Raw genomic sequence first — 13,732 nt, 5'->3', positions numbered from 1 at the left:
CATGTGATAATTGTGTTCCCCATATGACCTCTCCTATATGTGGAATCTAAACACACACACACACACACACACACCCCTGAACTCAGAGCCACAGAGAACTGGGTGGTGGCTGCCAGAGGTGGAGGATGAGGGGGTCAGGTGACAAAATGGGTGAAGGTGGTCAAAAGACGCAAACTTCCAGTTACAAAATAAGCAAGTTGTGAGAGTGTAATGCACAGCATAAGACTATAGTTAACAATACAGTGTTATTAAAAAATAATAATTTCAAAACCGTTTTATATTTACAGTTTGTTACAAGGGACAGAGCACCACTGATACATTGTTACCTAAACTAACAAGCCACAGTGAACGCACATTTCCTTCATTTTCCCTAATGTCCTTTCCTGGTCCCAAGATCCCATGGGACATTTCACTGGCAGGTCTCCTTGGGCTCCTCTTGGCTGTGAAGCATTTTGGACTTTCTTAGCCTTTGATGACCTTGGCAGTTTTTTGAACTCCTGGACAGGATCTGGCAGAGTGTCCCTCTACTGGAATCTTCTGGTGATTTTCTCATGGGTTGAGAGAGGTAGGGCTCATGGATTGTCGGGAGGAAGACCATGGAGGGGGAGTGCCCTCCTTGTCACAGTTGAAGTCAACCTTGGTAGCCCAGCAGAGGCGGGGGTCTGTCAGGTTCCTCACTGCAGAAGCACTGCCCTCCCCATTCTGCAATTTTCACAGGGGAGTCACTGGGCCCACAGCCAAGTTGGGAGAAAGGGAGTTATGACCCCCTCCCCCGGTATCTCCCCAACATCTGCGCAGCCCCATAATAACTGTCTTGAGGCCGGGCCCCTGCAAGTGGTCCTCTGCCTCCCACGCACAGCCTCTGCGGAGTCCCCAGTAGGGCCTAAATGTGCCCCCCTCCAGCCCTGGCCCCCCACCTGCTGGCCCTGGGCCCATCCCACCTGCGGTAAATGCCCGCTGGCTCCTTTTTCCTCATCCCCGCTCTGGAAGCCACCCCCCAGCTACCTAAGCCTGCACAGAACTCCCTCACCCTGACCCCTCAACCTCCTGCCCTCCCCTGCTGGAGCCCCGCCTCCACCTCAGCCCAGAGCACTGAGCCCCCTAAGCCCCGCCCCCAGCACCCCTCCCCCGCCCAGCTCCCTATCTCCCCGCCTGCCCCAGCCCCCCCCAACTCCGCCTCCAACTCAGTGCCCCCTTACTGCATCCCCCTCACCCCACACCCTAAACCCCCTCATAGAAGTGGGCTCTTAACCCCACCCATCCTGAAGGCTCTCCTCCCCCCTCCCCCGCTGGACTCCCTAACCCCCCACCCCGCATGAGTGCCCCGCACGAGCCCTTCACCCTTCCACCCCCCCCCCCCCCCCCGTGAGGGCCTCCTTGCCCCTCCCCCGCACCTCCCGCCCCCGCACGTCACGCAGCTCGCGGGAACCCTGCGCACCCCCCACTCCAGTGCTCTTCTGCGGGTCTGTACCCCTGGCCCCCCAGTTTTCCGACCCCACGCGTCTCCTACTGGTTTCTGGGAAGCCCCTTGTCCGGGTTTCATGGCCCTCTCACCCCGGGGGACCCTGAGTGTGGAGACCCTGGACCGCTCAGACTCTGACCTGCTGGACCAGGAGCCTTGGCAGGCCACCTGTGAAATCCGTGAGTCGTTTTACTTCTCCGGGCCTCGGCCTCCTGTGCTTGCGGTGTCATCCCCGGAGACCACAGGCTGGGGCCTAGGGGACACTGTGAGAGGAGAGAGCATGGGGTGTGGGAGGGACCGGAAGCTGTGGGTAGACCTGGGCCCCTCCACCCCACCTAAGGCCTCCTTGCCCTCCCCTTTGTGGGGAGAAGCCCACAGGACCCCACACTGTGGCAGGGGCCCTGGGCGGGGAGGGACCTGCCACAGGGACCACACCGGGCCTCCTGGCAAGGTTGGCACTCACCACAGGTCTTTCTGGCCCTGGATGCTGGGGCAGGAGGGGCAGGTGGTACCACAGGAGGTGGGTGGGACCCAAGCTGGGTGGTGGGGTGCATCCCCCATGCTGGGAGCCAGGGCTCCCAGGCAGAGGCCCACTAGCCACTTTCTCCCTCTGTACCTGCCCTTTCTCCCGGCGGGGTCTCCATGTGGTTGTCCCAGTCCTGGAGCCGGACACAGAGCACAGCATGGACGTCATCCTGGTGGGCTCCAGCGAGCTGTCAGCGCCGGCTTCCCCCAGGCCCTGCAGAGGTAAGGGTACTGGGTCCATCACTTAGGACGCCAACCCCAGGCCTGGGCCATGTCTAGGGTCCCAGGCTTCTGGAATATTCACACGCCTGGGGAGGGGCAGGAGGCCCCCCCTCGCTGCCCCCCAGCTCCTGTGACATCAGATCACCCCCGTGACCCTTGGCCATGTTTACACGAGAGCAAAGCAGGAGAGGGGACGGTCTCTTTCTTGTTTTCTTTTCCAGATCTTCTTGCATATGAAGTCAAGGTTAACCAGAGAGACATAGAAGGTGAGCCCTGGCCCCGGGAGAGGGGAGGGTCAGCCAGCTCTGGCCAGCCTTGCTCAGCCCCACGCTGACCCTGGAGAAGGCCCTGGCTATCGCGGGGGCCCTGTTCCTCTCCCCGCACCCACCCCAGGTCCCCCGAGGCTTCATTCCAGCATCTCCCAGTACAGTCACAGAGTTAGGCAACCTTCACCGAAGTCTAATCTTAGGGCAATTTCGTCACCCAAAAAGAGACCCAGGACCCCACCCTGGCCACTGCCTCCCCTTTTCAGCATTAGGTGACCACGAATCTCCTTTGTTTTTCTGTGGATATGCCTGTTCTGGACCCCTTGTATTTCCGTAGGCATTTTTTAAAGATTTGTTTATTTATTTGAGAGAGAACAAGCATGTGTAGGGGAGGGGGGGAGGGGGGAGGGGGGGGGGGGGAGGGGGGAGGGCCAGAAAGAAAGAAAGAGAATCTGAAGGAGACTCCACGCCCAGCACAGAGCCTGAGGTGGGGGGCTCTGTCCCAGGACTCTGAGATCATGCCCGACCCAAGCCAGACACTTACCTAACAGAGCCGCCCAGACGCCCCTCCATACGCATTTTAGGATCAGCTTATCAATTTTTACCAAAAATCAAAAAACAAACAAGCAAAACCCTAAACAAAAAAGCCAGCTGGGATCTTGAGGGGGATCTGTTGACCCGCTGGGGAGACCTGGCGCTGTAACCAGGCTAAGTCTTCTGATCCGTACCCAGGAGATCCTGTGATACCGTCCCATTTGCGTAGATCTTTCATTTTTTTCTGCGACGTTCTGTGGTTATCCGTGTACGGGTCTTGCCCTTCTTCCGTTACGTTCATTGCTAAGTCTGTTGCTCTGTTTGCTGGTGTCACGACCCGTGGGGCGCGTCGGACGTCCGCGTCAGACATGTGCATCTGCTGTGGGAGCTTCCAGGTGCACACACAGCACCCTCTGTTTGAAGGGGGGATGTGTGCTCCATGCAAGGTAAGCGGGGAGCTGAGGGGTGGCTTGCTGGAGGCCTCGGGGTAGAGGGGGGTGCCATCCTGGCTCTGCCCCTCGCCAAGGACAAGTTTCTGGACTGCCTCTTCCTGTACGACGATGATGGGTACCAGTCGTACTGTTCCATCTGCTGCGCAGGAGAGACGCTGCTCATCTGCGAAAACCCCGACTGCACCCGGTGAGCCCCGGGGCGCCGGCCCGGCGGGGGCGGGGGGCGCTCAGCAGGGTTGGGGGGGGACTTGAGGGGCAGTATGGGCAAAGGAGCCCCTGCCCACCATCCAGGGCTCACCCAGCGTCTGGGCTCCTTGGCCTGCAGCGTGGGGGGATTTCCCCCCAAGACGATTTCCATTTCCATCCCAAGTATTTTGTTTGGTATTGAGCCTTGACATGTGGGAGGTGAGGCGTCGGAAGATTTGTGTTCCTGATTTTTCTCTTTATTGTTGTTAGTGCGAAGACATGTGGCTCCCTCAGTCATGAGCGGGGAGGTGACGCAAAGCCCGCTCCCCGCGGGCTTGCGGTCAGGGCCAAGGCCAGGCTCCACCTGGGGTCCTCCCCGCTCCCTCTCTCTGGGCCATCATTGTACTTCCGTCTCCCTGCTCCCCAGACCTGCCCCCCAGCGGGTGTCTGTGCCCTTGGGTTCCCTGGGAGACCCTAACTTCTCGTAGGCTCTGCAGGTGGGGCAGACCGGAGGCTTAGTGGATTCCGTGGAATCTGTCTTTGCCCGCTAATCACCCCCCACCTCGCTGTCTTCTGCAGATGGCTCCCTCGTGCTGCTCTAGGTCCCTAGGAGGGACTGGTCCCCCTTCCCGGGGGACAGCTCACCCTCCTCCCTGCCCCGTGCGTGCGGGGTGAGTCTTTCCCCATGAGCCTGAGGGTGGCTTCCATCGCTCCCCGCTGCCTGGTGGCCTTTGGGAGGCCACTTCCGTGACTGGGACTCTGCTTGACTCCAGATGCTACTGCTTCGAGTGTGTGGACACGCTGGTCGGCCCCGGGACCTCGGGGAAAGTTCAGGCCATGAGCAACTGGGTGTGTTTCCTGTGCCTGCCCTTCCCCCGCAGCGGGCTCCTGCACAGGAGAAGGAAATGGCGGGGCTGGCTGAAGGCCTTCTGTGACCGCGAGTCGGTGAGGGGTGAGGGGCGGCGGGCAGGTGGGGGGGGGGGCAGCAGCGGCGGGGGAGGGGGGCTGGGCTCCCAGGACTGACGAGCCATGCGCAGGGGCCTTAACCCCCAGTTTTCTCTGCTGCCAGTGGCAGAATGCCCCTCTGCTCTGATAGCTGATGCTGAAACTAAGGCTTTTAAGCAAATACGCTTGCCTCATTTTCCTCTCTGAGGGCATGCTGCACTAGACGGTCTAGTTTTTTTGAAAATTACCATGGTTTGGCAGGTGTGCTTCTTCCAAGCCAGGGAGTGAGGCATTTGCAGCAGGTGGGAGTGGGGCTCAGCAGAGGTGCACCCCCAAGTCCAGCAAATGGGAGCAAAGACGTAGGCAGCGGGCACAGACGGGACATGGACGGGGCACCGTGGGGTGCAGACTCGGGGCACAGACAGGATGCAGATGGGGCACAGACAGGATACAGACTCGGGGCACAGACGGGGTGCAGACGGGGCACAGACTTGGGGCACAGATGGGATGCAGATGGGGCACAGACTTGGGGAAGAGATGGGGTGCAGACGGGGCACAGATAGGGCACAGACTCGGGAGGCAGACGGGGCCCAGACCTGGGGCACAGATGGGGCACAGACGTGGGGCATGGACGAGGGATCTCTTGAGGGTGGAGGCCAGGAGCCGTGAACTAAGCAGGAGCTATGGGTTCATCAAAGTGGGATGAACTATGGCCTTCAAGTCCTAACCCCTGGTACCTGTGAATGTGGCCGATGTTGGAGGTAGGGTCTTGGTAGTTGTGATTCAGCTACGGATCTCCAGGTGGGATCAGCTTGGTTGGGGAGCACCTGCAAGGCAATGACAGGTGTCACAGAGAGGAGAGAGGGATGGAGACACCCAGAGGGAAGCCAGCCGCGTGACCAGGGGAGAGAGGCTGGAGGGACTGTCTACAAGCCAAGGAGCCCAAGGACTGCTGGCCAGCATAGGGACGCTTGGGAGAGGCAGGAGGACCCTCCCTCAGAGTCCCCAGAGGGAGCCAGACCCGCCACATTTGGACTTGGACTTCTGGCCTCCAGAGTAAAAATAAATGAGTGGTTTTAAGTCACAGTTTATATTCGGTGTTATGGCAGCCCCAGGAAGCTAAGACAGAAGAGTGGTCACCCTGGGTGAGCAAGCAGGGACAGCAAGGGAGCCACACCCAGATCCGGCAAAACAGGGCGCCCCCTCCACCTCTCAGCCTCCAGCTCCCCCTCAGCCTCCAGCCCCCCTCAGCCTCCAGCCCCCCTCAGCCTCCAGCTCCCCTCTCAGCCTCCAGCTCCTCCCAGCATCCAGCTCCTTCTGGAGGTTGAACAGTCTTCTCCTCACCCAGCAAGATTCACCCTGTGGATGTGGGAAGAGGAGTCCCCGTGGAGCTGGCTTTCTGGGCGGCTGCTGTGTGGTGGGAAGCAGGCGGGGTGAGAGGGCTGCCCCCCGCCCACCTGGATGTGCCCGAGCCGTGCATCTCACTGGTGTCTCCCTGACGGGGCTGGGGCACCAGTGGGCTGGGAGATGGTATGTGCTGACCCTAGGGTGTCTTCCCACCTCCATGGGCTCCCCTCTCTCCTGGGGCCTGGTGCTGGCCCCGGGCACCCTTACCTGGGTTCTCGGCCACGACAGTTCTGGGAACACCCTGCACCGCCTTGCTGGCCACCTGGGCACAGGGGTGGGCCCGGCCAGGTGCCTGGCACAGGCCGGGAGCCTGGACAGCTTATGCCCCATGGCCGACGTGCCTTTATGGTGCTTTTTGGAAGAGGAGGTGCATGCGATCCTAGTAGAACTTTCTGCCCACTCCATCAGTGGGATCCATCCCAGTGTAGACAGATGCCATGCTGGCCCGCTGCAGGAAATTTCCCTTGGGAAGGAAATGAAGTTGATATTCAGAAGTTTTAATGCTGGCGCAGTGCTGAGTGGGGGAGGCAGGGAAGAAGGAGCTCCCCACCCCACCCCAACCCTCCCCAGCTGCAGCAGGGGACCAGGACACCCCCAGGGTCCATCAGAGCCGCACCCATACTGGACCCCCTGCCCTCCTCACACCCACCTCTGAACTTGCCAGCCCCCCACCCATTGGCTCCAGCCACAGGCAGAGCCTTCCCCATGTGGCTCTGGGGCTCCTGCTCAGGCCTGCTCCCGGCCAGGTGGTGGCTTGATGCCCTGTTTGTGGGAGGCCAGGCACCCCCAAGTGCATCCTCTTGGATTCACAAGCAGGGGTCCTGGAAGGTTGTGGGTGCGTGTCCTCCACTGGCTCTCTGGTCCTTTGTCCTCAGCTGGGAGCTCTCAGGGCTGCCAGGTGGCTCAGGGACCACGCCGAGAGCCCACACAGGGAAGGAGAGGAGTCGGGGAATCCCACTGCTGTACCTGTTCAGGATCCCCCAAGAAATCCAGAGGAAGTGCTTCCTCTCGGATAGAATTGTCTTCCTCCACGATCAGGAAAAGCCCCTCGCTCTTGCCTTTCCCCTGCTCGAGATGACCCGGTGGGGGTCCGGGCTGCAGACCTCAGCCTGGGGGGCCACGTGGGCAGGGCAGGGCCAGCCTGCCGTGGAGGCGCGTTCAGGGGTGTCTGCCTCGTTGGGGAGATGCCTCTGCAGGACCAGAAAGAATTTTCCTTGTGCCTCATGGGCTCTGCAACCAGGTCACCACGAAAACTGTGTTTTTAATAGGAGAATCCCCTGGAGACGTATAAAACAGTGCCCGTGTGGAAGAGAGAGCCGGTCCGGGTCCTGTCCCTTTTTGGGAACATCCGGAGAGGTGGGCGTAGTGAGAGCACCGGGGTCCTGCACGGGGGACGGGAGCTGGAGAATGTTCCCTGCGAGCCTTGCGCACCACGGTCCCGGTGGCCTCGCGGGCACCCCAGCTGTGAACCGGGTGCCAGCGAAGGAGTCAGGAGGCATGGCCCCAGGCCACCCTGCCCGGATGGTGCATCCCTTGGTCTAATTTGTAAGGTCCTTTCTGGACTGTCTTCCCTCCAGCAGGCCAAGGGCTCTGTGAGGCGGTGCCCAGGGCTCCCGCAACCACGCCCACGTGTCCCACAGCCTGGCTGGGTGACCGCAGCCTGGCGGATTTCCTAACCCAGAGCATATGCCACCACAGGCTTGGAAGGCCTGGTTTCGCAACAAATTCCTTGACTTAAATCAATACTCAGTGGAGTTGACTTGCTTGGTGTGTAACGTCACAAATAGCTTCATCCTCAGCCCCAGTCACCTGGTTAAACAGAGAGCGTTTGCTCATGTTTCCGGGTCAGTCCCTGGCCATTTCATTCTGCGGGGCTCAAACGCTGGCCCTTCTGTGCCCTCCTCCCGTCTCCCCTTGCAGAGCTCGTGAGTTTGGGCTTCTTGGAGAGTGGTTCCGCCCCGGGAGGATTGAAGCACTTGAAGCACTTGGACGATGTCACAGATGTTGTGAGGAGGGACGTGAGTAGTACCGTGTGCCTCTGGGGCCAGGGTGAGCGCAGGTGTGCGGGACACCCGTGGGGGCCGGGGGGTGTGGCTTGCAGGGATGGCACCCCACAGGCAGTGGGAGAGAAGGGAGGGCTGTTTTCGTGACCCGCACGCTGCCCACAGCCCAGAGCAGAGCCGTGGGCCTGACCTCCAGCCGAGGGGTTGAAATGCGGGGGGCCAGTCCCAGCACTGGGGACGGTGCTGCCCAGACTGGGGGCTTAACCCCGCCCGTCGTCTCAAAGAAAACCTTGAACTGAACAGCCAGTCACTGTTTGGGGGCATCCTCCGAACGCAGCGACGGAATGTTCCGACTCCCTCGAAGGCTGTTTCCTGCTGTCTGGGACAGTGGCCTTGGAGGAAGTGCCCCCTGATGACTCAGCAGGACACCACTGGGCCCGGAGCCCTTCCCGGCTGGTGGGAGGGGGCTGCGAAGCCTCCTCTGGTGGCCCCAGGGCAGGAGGACCTGGCCCGTGGGGCTCTGCCAGCAGGAGAGAGGATTGGTCCTGCGAGCCACCAACCGTGGGCAGAGGGTTTGGGGCCGGCTGGTCACAAGGAGGGGCCCGTGTGGGGGTTCTGCTCTGCCCTGCCTCAGCGCTCTGCGCCCCATCAGGCCCGGGAGCCCATGGTCCGAGGGGCTAGCCCTCCTCTCTGGCCGTGCCTGGGGGAGCCCAGCAGAGTCTTGTCCCCCTCGGGGCTCCCCTGCCCTGAAGCCAGCGCTGGTCTCTTCACGGGGCGGGGCACACCCCAACCCCACACCCTTAACCTTCGTTACCATGGGCCTCATCCAAGACCCCACATCTGCCGTCACCCCATCCCCTGTAGACAACCCACTGTGGGGCATTTCTGGAGCCTGCCCCCGCACGATGCTCATCCCAGACCCCAGGGCCAAGCCCTCAGACTGGGTGTGCAACAGGACGGTGACATGAGGCCTCCCCTACACGGGGGCCTCTCCCTGCCCACTGGCTATGGCTCCCAGACGCCCGCCTTCCCTAGTGAAGCCTGCGGTCGGTCGCAAGGCAGGACACCTGATTTCTATAGCTAGCCTGTGGCCGCTATTATGGATAGTCACGTGATGCCTACGATCACCAGCAACGTGTGCCATCATTTTTGATAGTAGTACTCGAAATCTGTGTTCTCTCAGTAGCCATGGGGACACCTGTTACAGCAACCCCGGATCAGGGGTGCGCGGCATCACTCAGCGCCCCACGCCACCCCTCCAACCTCACTTCCTTTCGCAAGGCCTGTGACACAGGGCCAGACTGCTCGCAGCCCCTCCTAGAGATGGGGAGCGGCCGTCCGCGCCTGCTCCTGGCGGTGGGTTTCCAGGAGGTTTAAAGTGAACTCCGGCGGGCTTCTGTTCCGGGCTGGAGGGGAGGGGCCGGCAGCTGGGGGGAGCTGGGAGTTCTCGCTTAGACTCGGTCTTTTTCTGTGCTCGGCCTCACCGTGACAGGTTCGGGGGGTCAGCGGCTGACTGTCGGGTTGCTTGTCTGGGACCGTCAGCCGGCACTCGGCGCCTTGCGCCCCTGACCCGCTCTCCTCTGTCCAGACACCCCTCCTGTAAGCCCGGCCAGAGCCCAGCGGCCAGACGCCCCCAGGGGCGCGCTCAGCGACATTAGCCTTTGGGGACACAGGGGAACAGGGTGGAGGTGGGCGCAAGGTTTGGGGGCTTACCGTAGGATGCAGGCTCTTGCTGAGCTGCTCGGGGGACAGTCAAGGGGGCAGGGGCTATTAGGAAACCGGGGGTCCGGTATCTGGGTCTCTCATTAGTTTGTTTTAGTAGAAAGACAGGGGCCGGGATTGTCATTAGTGGGAGTCCCTCAGGCCGCCCGGAGAGGAGCACCTGTGCTTGAAGAGCATCCTTCTGTTGTCTGCTCAGGCACGAGTGGGGGTGGGTTTTATCATTTTCCACGGGCCTGCAGTGACCGGCTGGCAGGGAAGGTGGCCGCCCGGCAGTTAGCTGCAGGCTGCCGGCTGTCACGTCGGGGGCACACAAGGATCCACGTGAGTCCTGGGGCGTCACTGCCAACCTTCCCAGGGCCGCTTCTGTAAGGCACAGAGGGGTCACCTCGGACCCTGAGTGCCCTGCGGAGGGCTGGCCTCCCCTCAGAGGACGGAGGCCGGGCTCCGCGCGTCCCCGAGGCCGGTGGCGACCGAGGACCACCACGGCGGGGCTGACTGGTGGGCCTCACTGCCCCCGCGGGGGGCTCTGCGGGGGCTCAGCCTCCTCGTGAGCCTCCCACCTGGACACACGAGGTGCCCGCCGCGGTGGGGACGCTTGGCCCCTGAAAGCCTGAGGCAGGACAGTGTGCCGTCTCCCGCAGGTGGAAGGATGGGGCCCATTTGACCTTGTGTACGGCTCCACACCCGCCCTTGGCCACGCTTGCGACCACCCTCCGGGTAAGAGACGGCGGTCTGCCCACACCCCGGGCCCTCCCAGCCCCACACCCTCCTGCACCCTGAGGGGCGGCGCATTCTGAGGAGCCGTTGTCCTCGGGCCTCACCCGCGCGAGTAGCCTGTCCACTCAGCGAGTACGGTTTGGTGGGTTTGACCCGCGGGAAGCCACGCTGCCTCCGAGGGTGGGGGGGACCCGTCCCTGCGGAAGCTGCCTGGCGCCCACCCGCTGTGCTCTGTGCCCCTGTCGCAGGTGCTCTGCGTGGACACGTGCACGGGAGGACACGCACGTGCGCTTTGCCCGCGGGCTTGTCTCGCCCTGCGTTGTCCCCTACTAACCGCAGGGCGCCTGGGTGAGGCGGGGGTCTGCACTCGGGGCCACACGGACCCCGGGGCCCTTGAGCCTCAGCCGCTCTGGCGGGGACAGGCCTGCCCTGGGGAGTAGGTGGGTGCCCGCAGCAGACCAGCCACGCCGGAGTGGCCCTCCCAAGTCACCCCTGGCCCCCCAGCCCCTCAGCCTCCCCCCTCCCACCGTGTCCCCTCACGGGCACCGCCCGCACACACGTACACACCCTTCCCCCCCCGCCGCAGCGTGGTACCTGTTCCAGTTCCACCGCGTCCTGCAGTACGCGAGGCCCAGGCCAGGCAGCCAGCAGCCCTTCTTCTGGATGTTCGTAGACAATCTGGTGCTGAGCCAAGATGACCAGACCGTAGCCACTCGCTTCCTGGAGGTACGTGCAATGCCGCAGTCTGGGTGGCGGGCAGGGAGACCTCCCCAGGGACATGCCAGTGCCTCCAGGGGACAGCACGGCTCACGGCCCCACCCCGCAGCCTCCTCTTCTTGGGGCTCCCGAGGGCCCGCTGCAATCCCGAGGCACAGACCCTGCTGGTGGCCTTGGAGGGCGTCCCCTGCCCGCAGCTCCTGCACTTCTGGACATGTGGGGCTCCCGGTTTGTGCACAAAAACATCTCCGGACACAGTGCACGCGGGCACACGCCACACACGTACACATAATCACACGTGCACTCATGCACACACACGTGTACTCATCCTCTGGGGTGCAGACAGCCTTGGGTTTCCTCCGCCTGCCTGAATCCCTGACCCTGAGAGCAGCGTCCTGGGCTCAGCTGGCCTGGGCCCCTCCCAGCACTGCCCCCCTCAGGACAGCCCCCGCTGGGGCCTGGTGTCCCCCCTTCTCAGGACGTCTCCCCCACGCTCACAGCAGAAAGGCTCCTTGCTGCCCGGCCCTGTCCCCCTTGCCTGGTTACCTCCGGGATGCTTTATGCAAATACAGGCAAATCTGGCGAGGCCCCGCTCTGCTCTGCAGCTGGCTTTCTCCCATGAACAGTCCCCTCGGAAACCCCTCCGCTGCACACAGGCCTCCCTCGTTCGCTGCTTCAGCGGCAGTGTTCTGTGCAGTTCAATTCTGTTCAGTTTTACTTTGTATGGACACAAAAAATGTGTTCCGCCTGTTCCCTGTTGATGGGTATTGGGGTTGTTGTAGTCTTGTGGGGACATCTGCGGGATGGATCCCAGGAAGGACGTTGATGTGCAAAGTTCGGTCATCCTTACAGCCGTGTCTCCCTGCCCAGCCTCCAGCCCCCCAGCAGGGCCCGCGGGGTGCACGCTTTCCCGCGCAGTCCTGCTGCGTTGGGGCCTGGGTTCCACCGTGTTTTCGGGACCTTCCGTTTTGCCGTCTGACCGGGTTTGATGTGTACACGACACATTGTTGATTTTTGTGTGTTCGTTTGGCTCCTTGTTGAGTCACCTCGCCGACTACGGTAGTTTCCGGTCGATCGGATTAGACTTTCTGGGTATTTGAGATGGTCCTCTGCAAACAGCTGTCACCTTTTCTTCTAAGTTTGCTCCTGAGACACCCTGCTCTTGTCTCGTGGTGCAGGCGCCTGCCGGACAGTGTTGGATCACGGCGTTGACAGGACAGCCCTGTCTGTGTTTGCCTGTCACAGAAATGTGTCCAGGGCTTCCCTACACAGCTGGCTCTCAGGTCGGGGTTGATGTATTTCACTATGCTAGGGAACTTACCAGGAGTTTCCACTGATTTCCATGTTAATCTCGTCAAGAGTAGTTGTTGGATTCTGTCAAACGTTCTTTTCTAAGTCTGTGGAGATCGTTAGGTTATTTTCCTCTTTAGATCTATGAAGAAGATATGATATAGGATTCCTAATAAGGAAGCAACCCCAGGATCTGGGGAAAAATCCACTCAGTTGGGTGCATGATTCTTTTCACGTCTTTCTGAATTCTGGTGCACGACGTTTCCTTTGGGACGCGCTCGAGACAACTGCTCTGTTCCGTGCAGGTGTCCACATGGAACCTGCTTTATAAACCTACTTGAAAAATGGCATTCTCCCGTGAAACTGTGTGGATAGGCTGTTGCGGCCATTGTGCTAAAATGGGGTAGCTCTGGGGCGCCTGGGTGGCTCAGTCAGTTGAGTGTCTGCCTTCGGCTCAGATCATGATCCCAGAATCCTGGGATCCAGCCCCGCATTGGGCTCCGTGCTCCGCGGGAAGCCTGCTTCTCCCTCTCCCTCTGCCTGCCTGCCTGCCTACTTGTAATCTGTGTGTGTGTGTGTGTGTGTGTGTGTGTGTGTGTCAAATAAATAAATAAATCATCTTAAAAATAAAAAATAAAAAAATAATATGGGGTAGCTAAAGGACCCTACTACGATTTTCCATCTCTTCTGAGATCGGTTTGGTAAGTTATGTTCTCCTAGAATACCATCCGTGAGTTACGGTTTTAAAAGTCATTTTCACGGCAGTAAGCAAAGTGTTCTCATGAATTCTCCTGCTTTCTTCCACGTCTGTGGTGATTTCTCCTCGTTAGGAAGTCTAATGCCACCACATAAATGCAGCCAGGACCAGGTTTGTAACCTGCACTATTTATAAAAAAAAAAAAAAAATCTTTGAATAAGTAATAGTGGGTCCAGCCAAAAAGTGCGGATTCCAAATGTGGGTGCCAGTTTCCAGCACACGTAGAGGACAGCAAAAATACTGACTTTTGATCGTTTTGCACATGCGTTTGGCAGGTCACAAGTGGTCCCAAACCCAAAGTAGTCCAGAAAGGGAGCTTTCCACATTTTCTATAACAGCTCCCATCTTGCTGCGGACCTGCATTCCTGCTGCAGGCGGGGCAAACCTAGACGTGCCAAATGTAGGTGCCATGTCTTTCAGCTCTGGCAGGTGACTGGTGTTCTGCACCAAAGATCCACAACCGCTGTGTCTCAGCTTCCAAAAGGAAAGAGAACTTTATTATAGAAACCCAATAGAAACAGAAGATG

General features: G+C 60.3%; 1 protein-coding gene across 1 annotated transcript in view; it reads left to right on the top strand.

Moving 5' to 3' along the window:
* Positions 1 to 1,541: 1,541 nt before the first annotated feature.
* Positions 1,542 to 13,732, top strand: part of DNMT3L (DNA methyltransferase 3 like) — a 16,886-nt gene continuing 4,695 nt past the window's right edge. Inside the window, exons 1-10 of the mRNA XM_025863429.2 lie at positions 1,542 to 1,641; positions 2,036 to 2,209; positions 2,431 to 2,475; positions 3,376 to 3,455; positions 3,536 to 3,648; positions 4,421 to 4,592; positions 7,268 to 7,355; positions 7,920 to 8,017; positions 10,366 to 10,441; positions 11,028 to 11,167. Of these exons, the coding sequence (XP_025719214.1) occupies positions 1,542 to 1,641; positions 2,036 to 2,209; positions 2,431 to 2,475; positions 3,376 to 3,455; positions 3,536 to 3,648; positions 4,421 to 4,592; positions 7,268 to 7,355; positions 7,920 to 8,017; positions 10,366 to 10,441; positions 11,028 to 11,167 (1,086 nt within the window). The remainder of the gene's footprint in view (positions 1,642 to 2,035; positions 2,210 to 2,430; positions 2,476 to 3,375; positions 3,456 to 3,535; positions 3,649 to 4,420; positions 4,593 to 7,267; positions 7,356 to 7,919; positions 8,018 to 10,365; positions 10,442 to 11,027; positions 11,168 to 13,732) is intronic.

This window comes from Callorhinus ursinus, unplaced genomic scaffold (genome assembly GCF_003265705.2).
Source record: "Callorhinus ursinus isolate GAN/ISIS: 27379988/994484 unplaced genomic scaffold, GSC_fseal_2.0 scaffold75, whole genome shotgun sequence".
Classification (NCBI taxonomy): Eukaryota; Metazoa; Chordata; class Mammalia; order Carnivora; family Otariidae; genus Callorhinus; species Callorhinus ursinus.
This window is presented reverse-complemented; position numbering and strand designations above follow the sequence as displayed.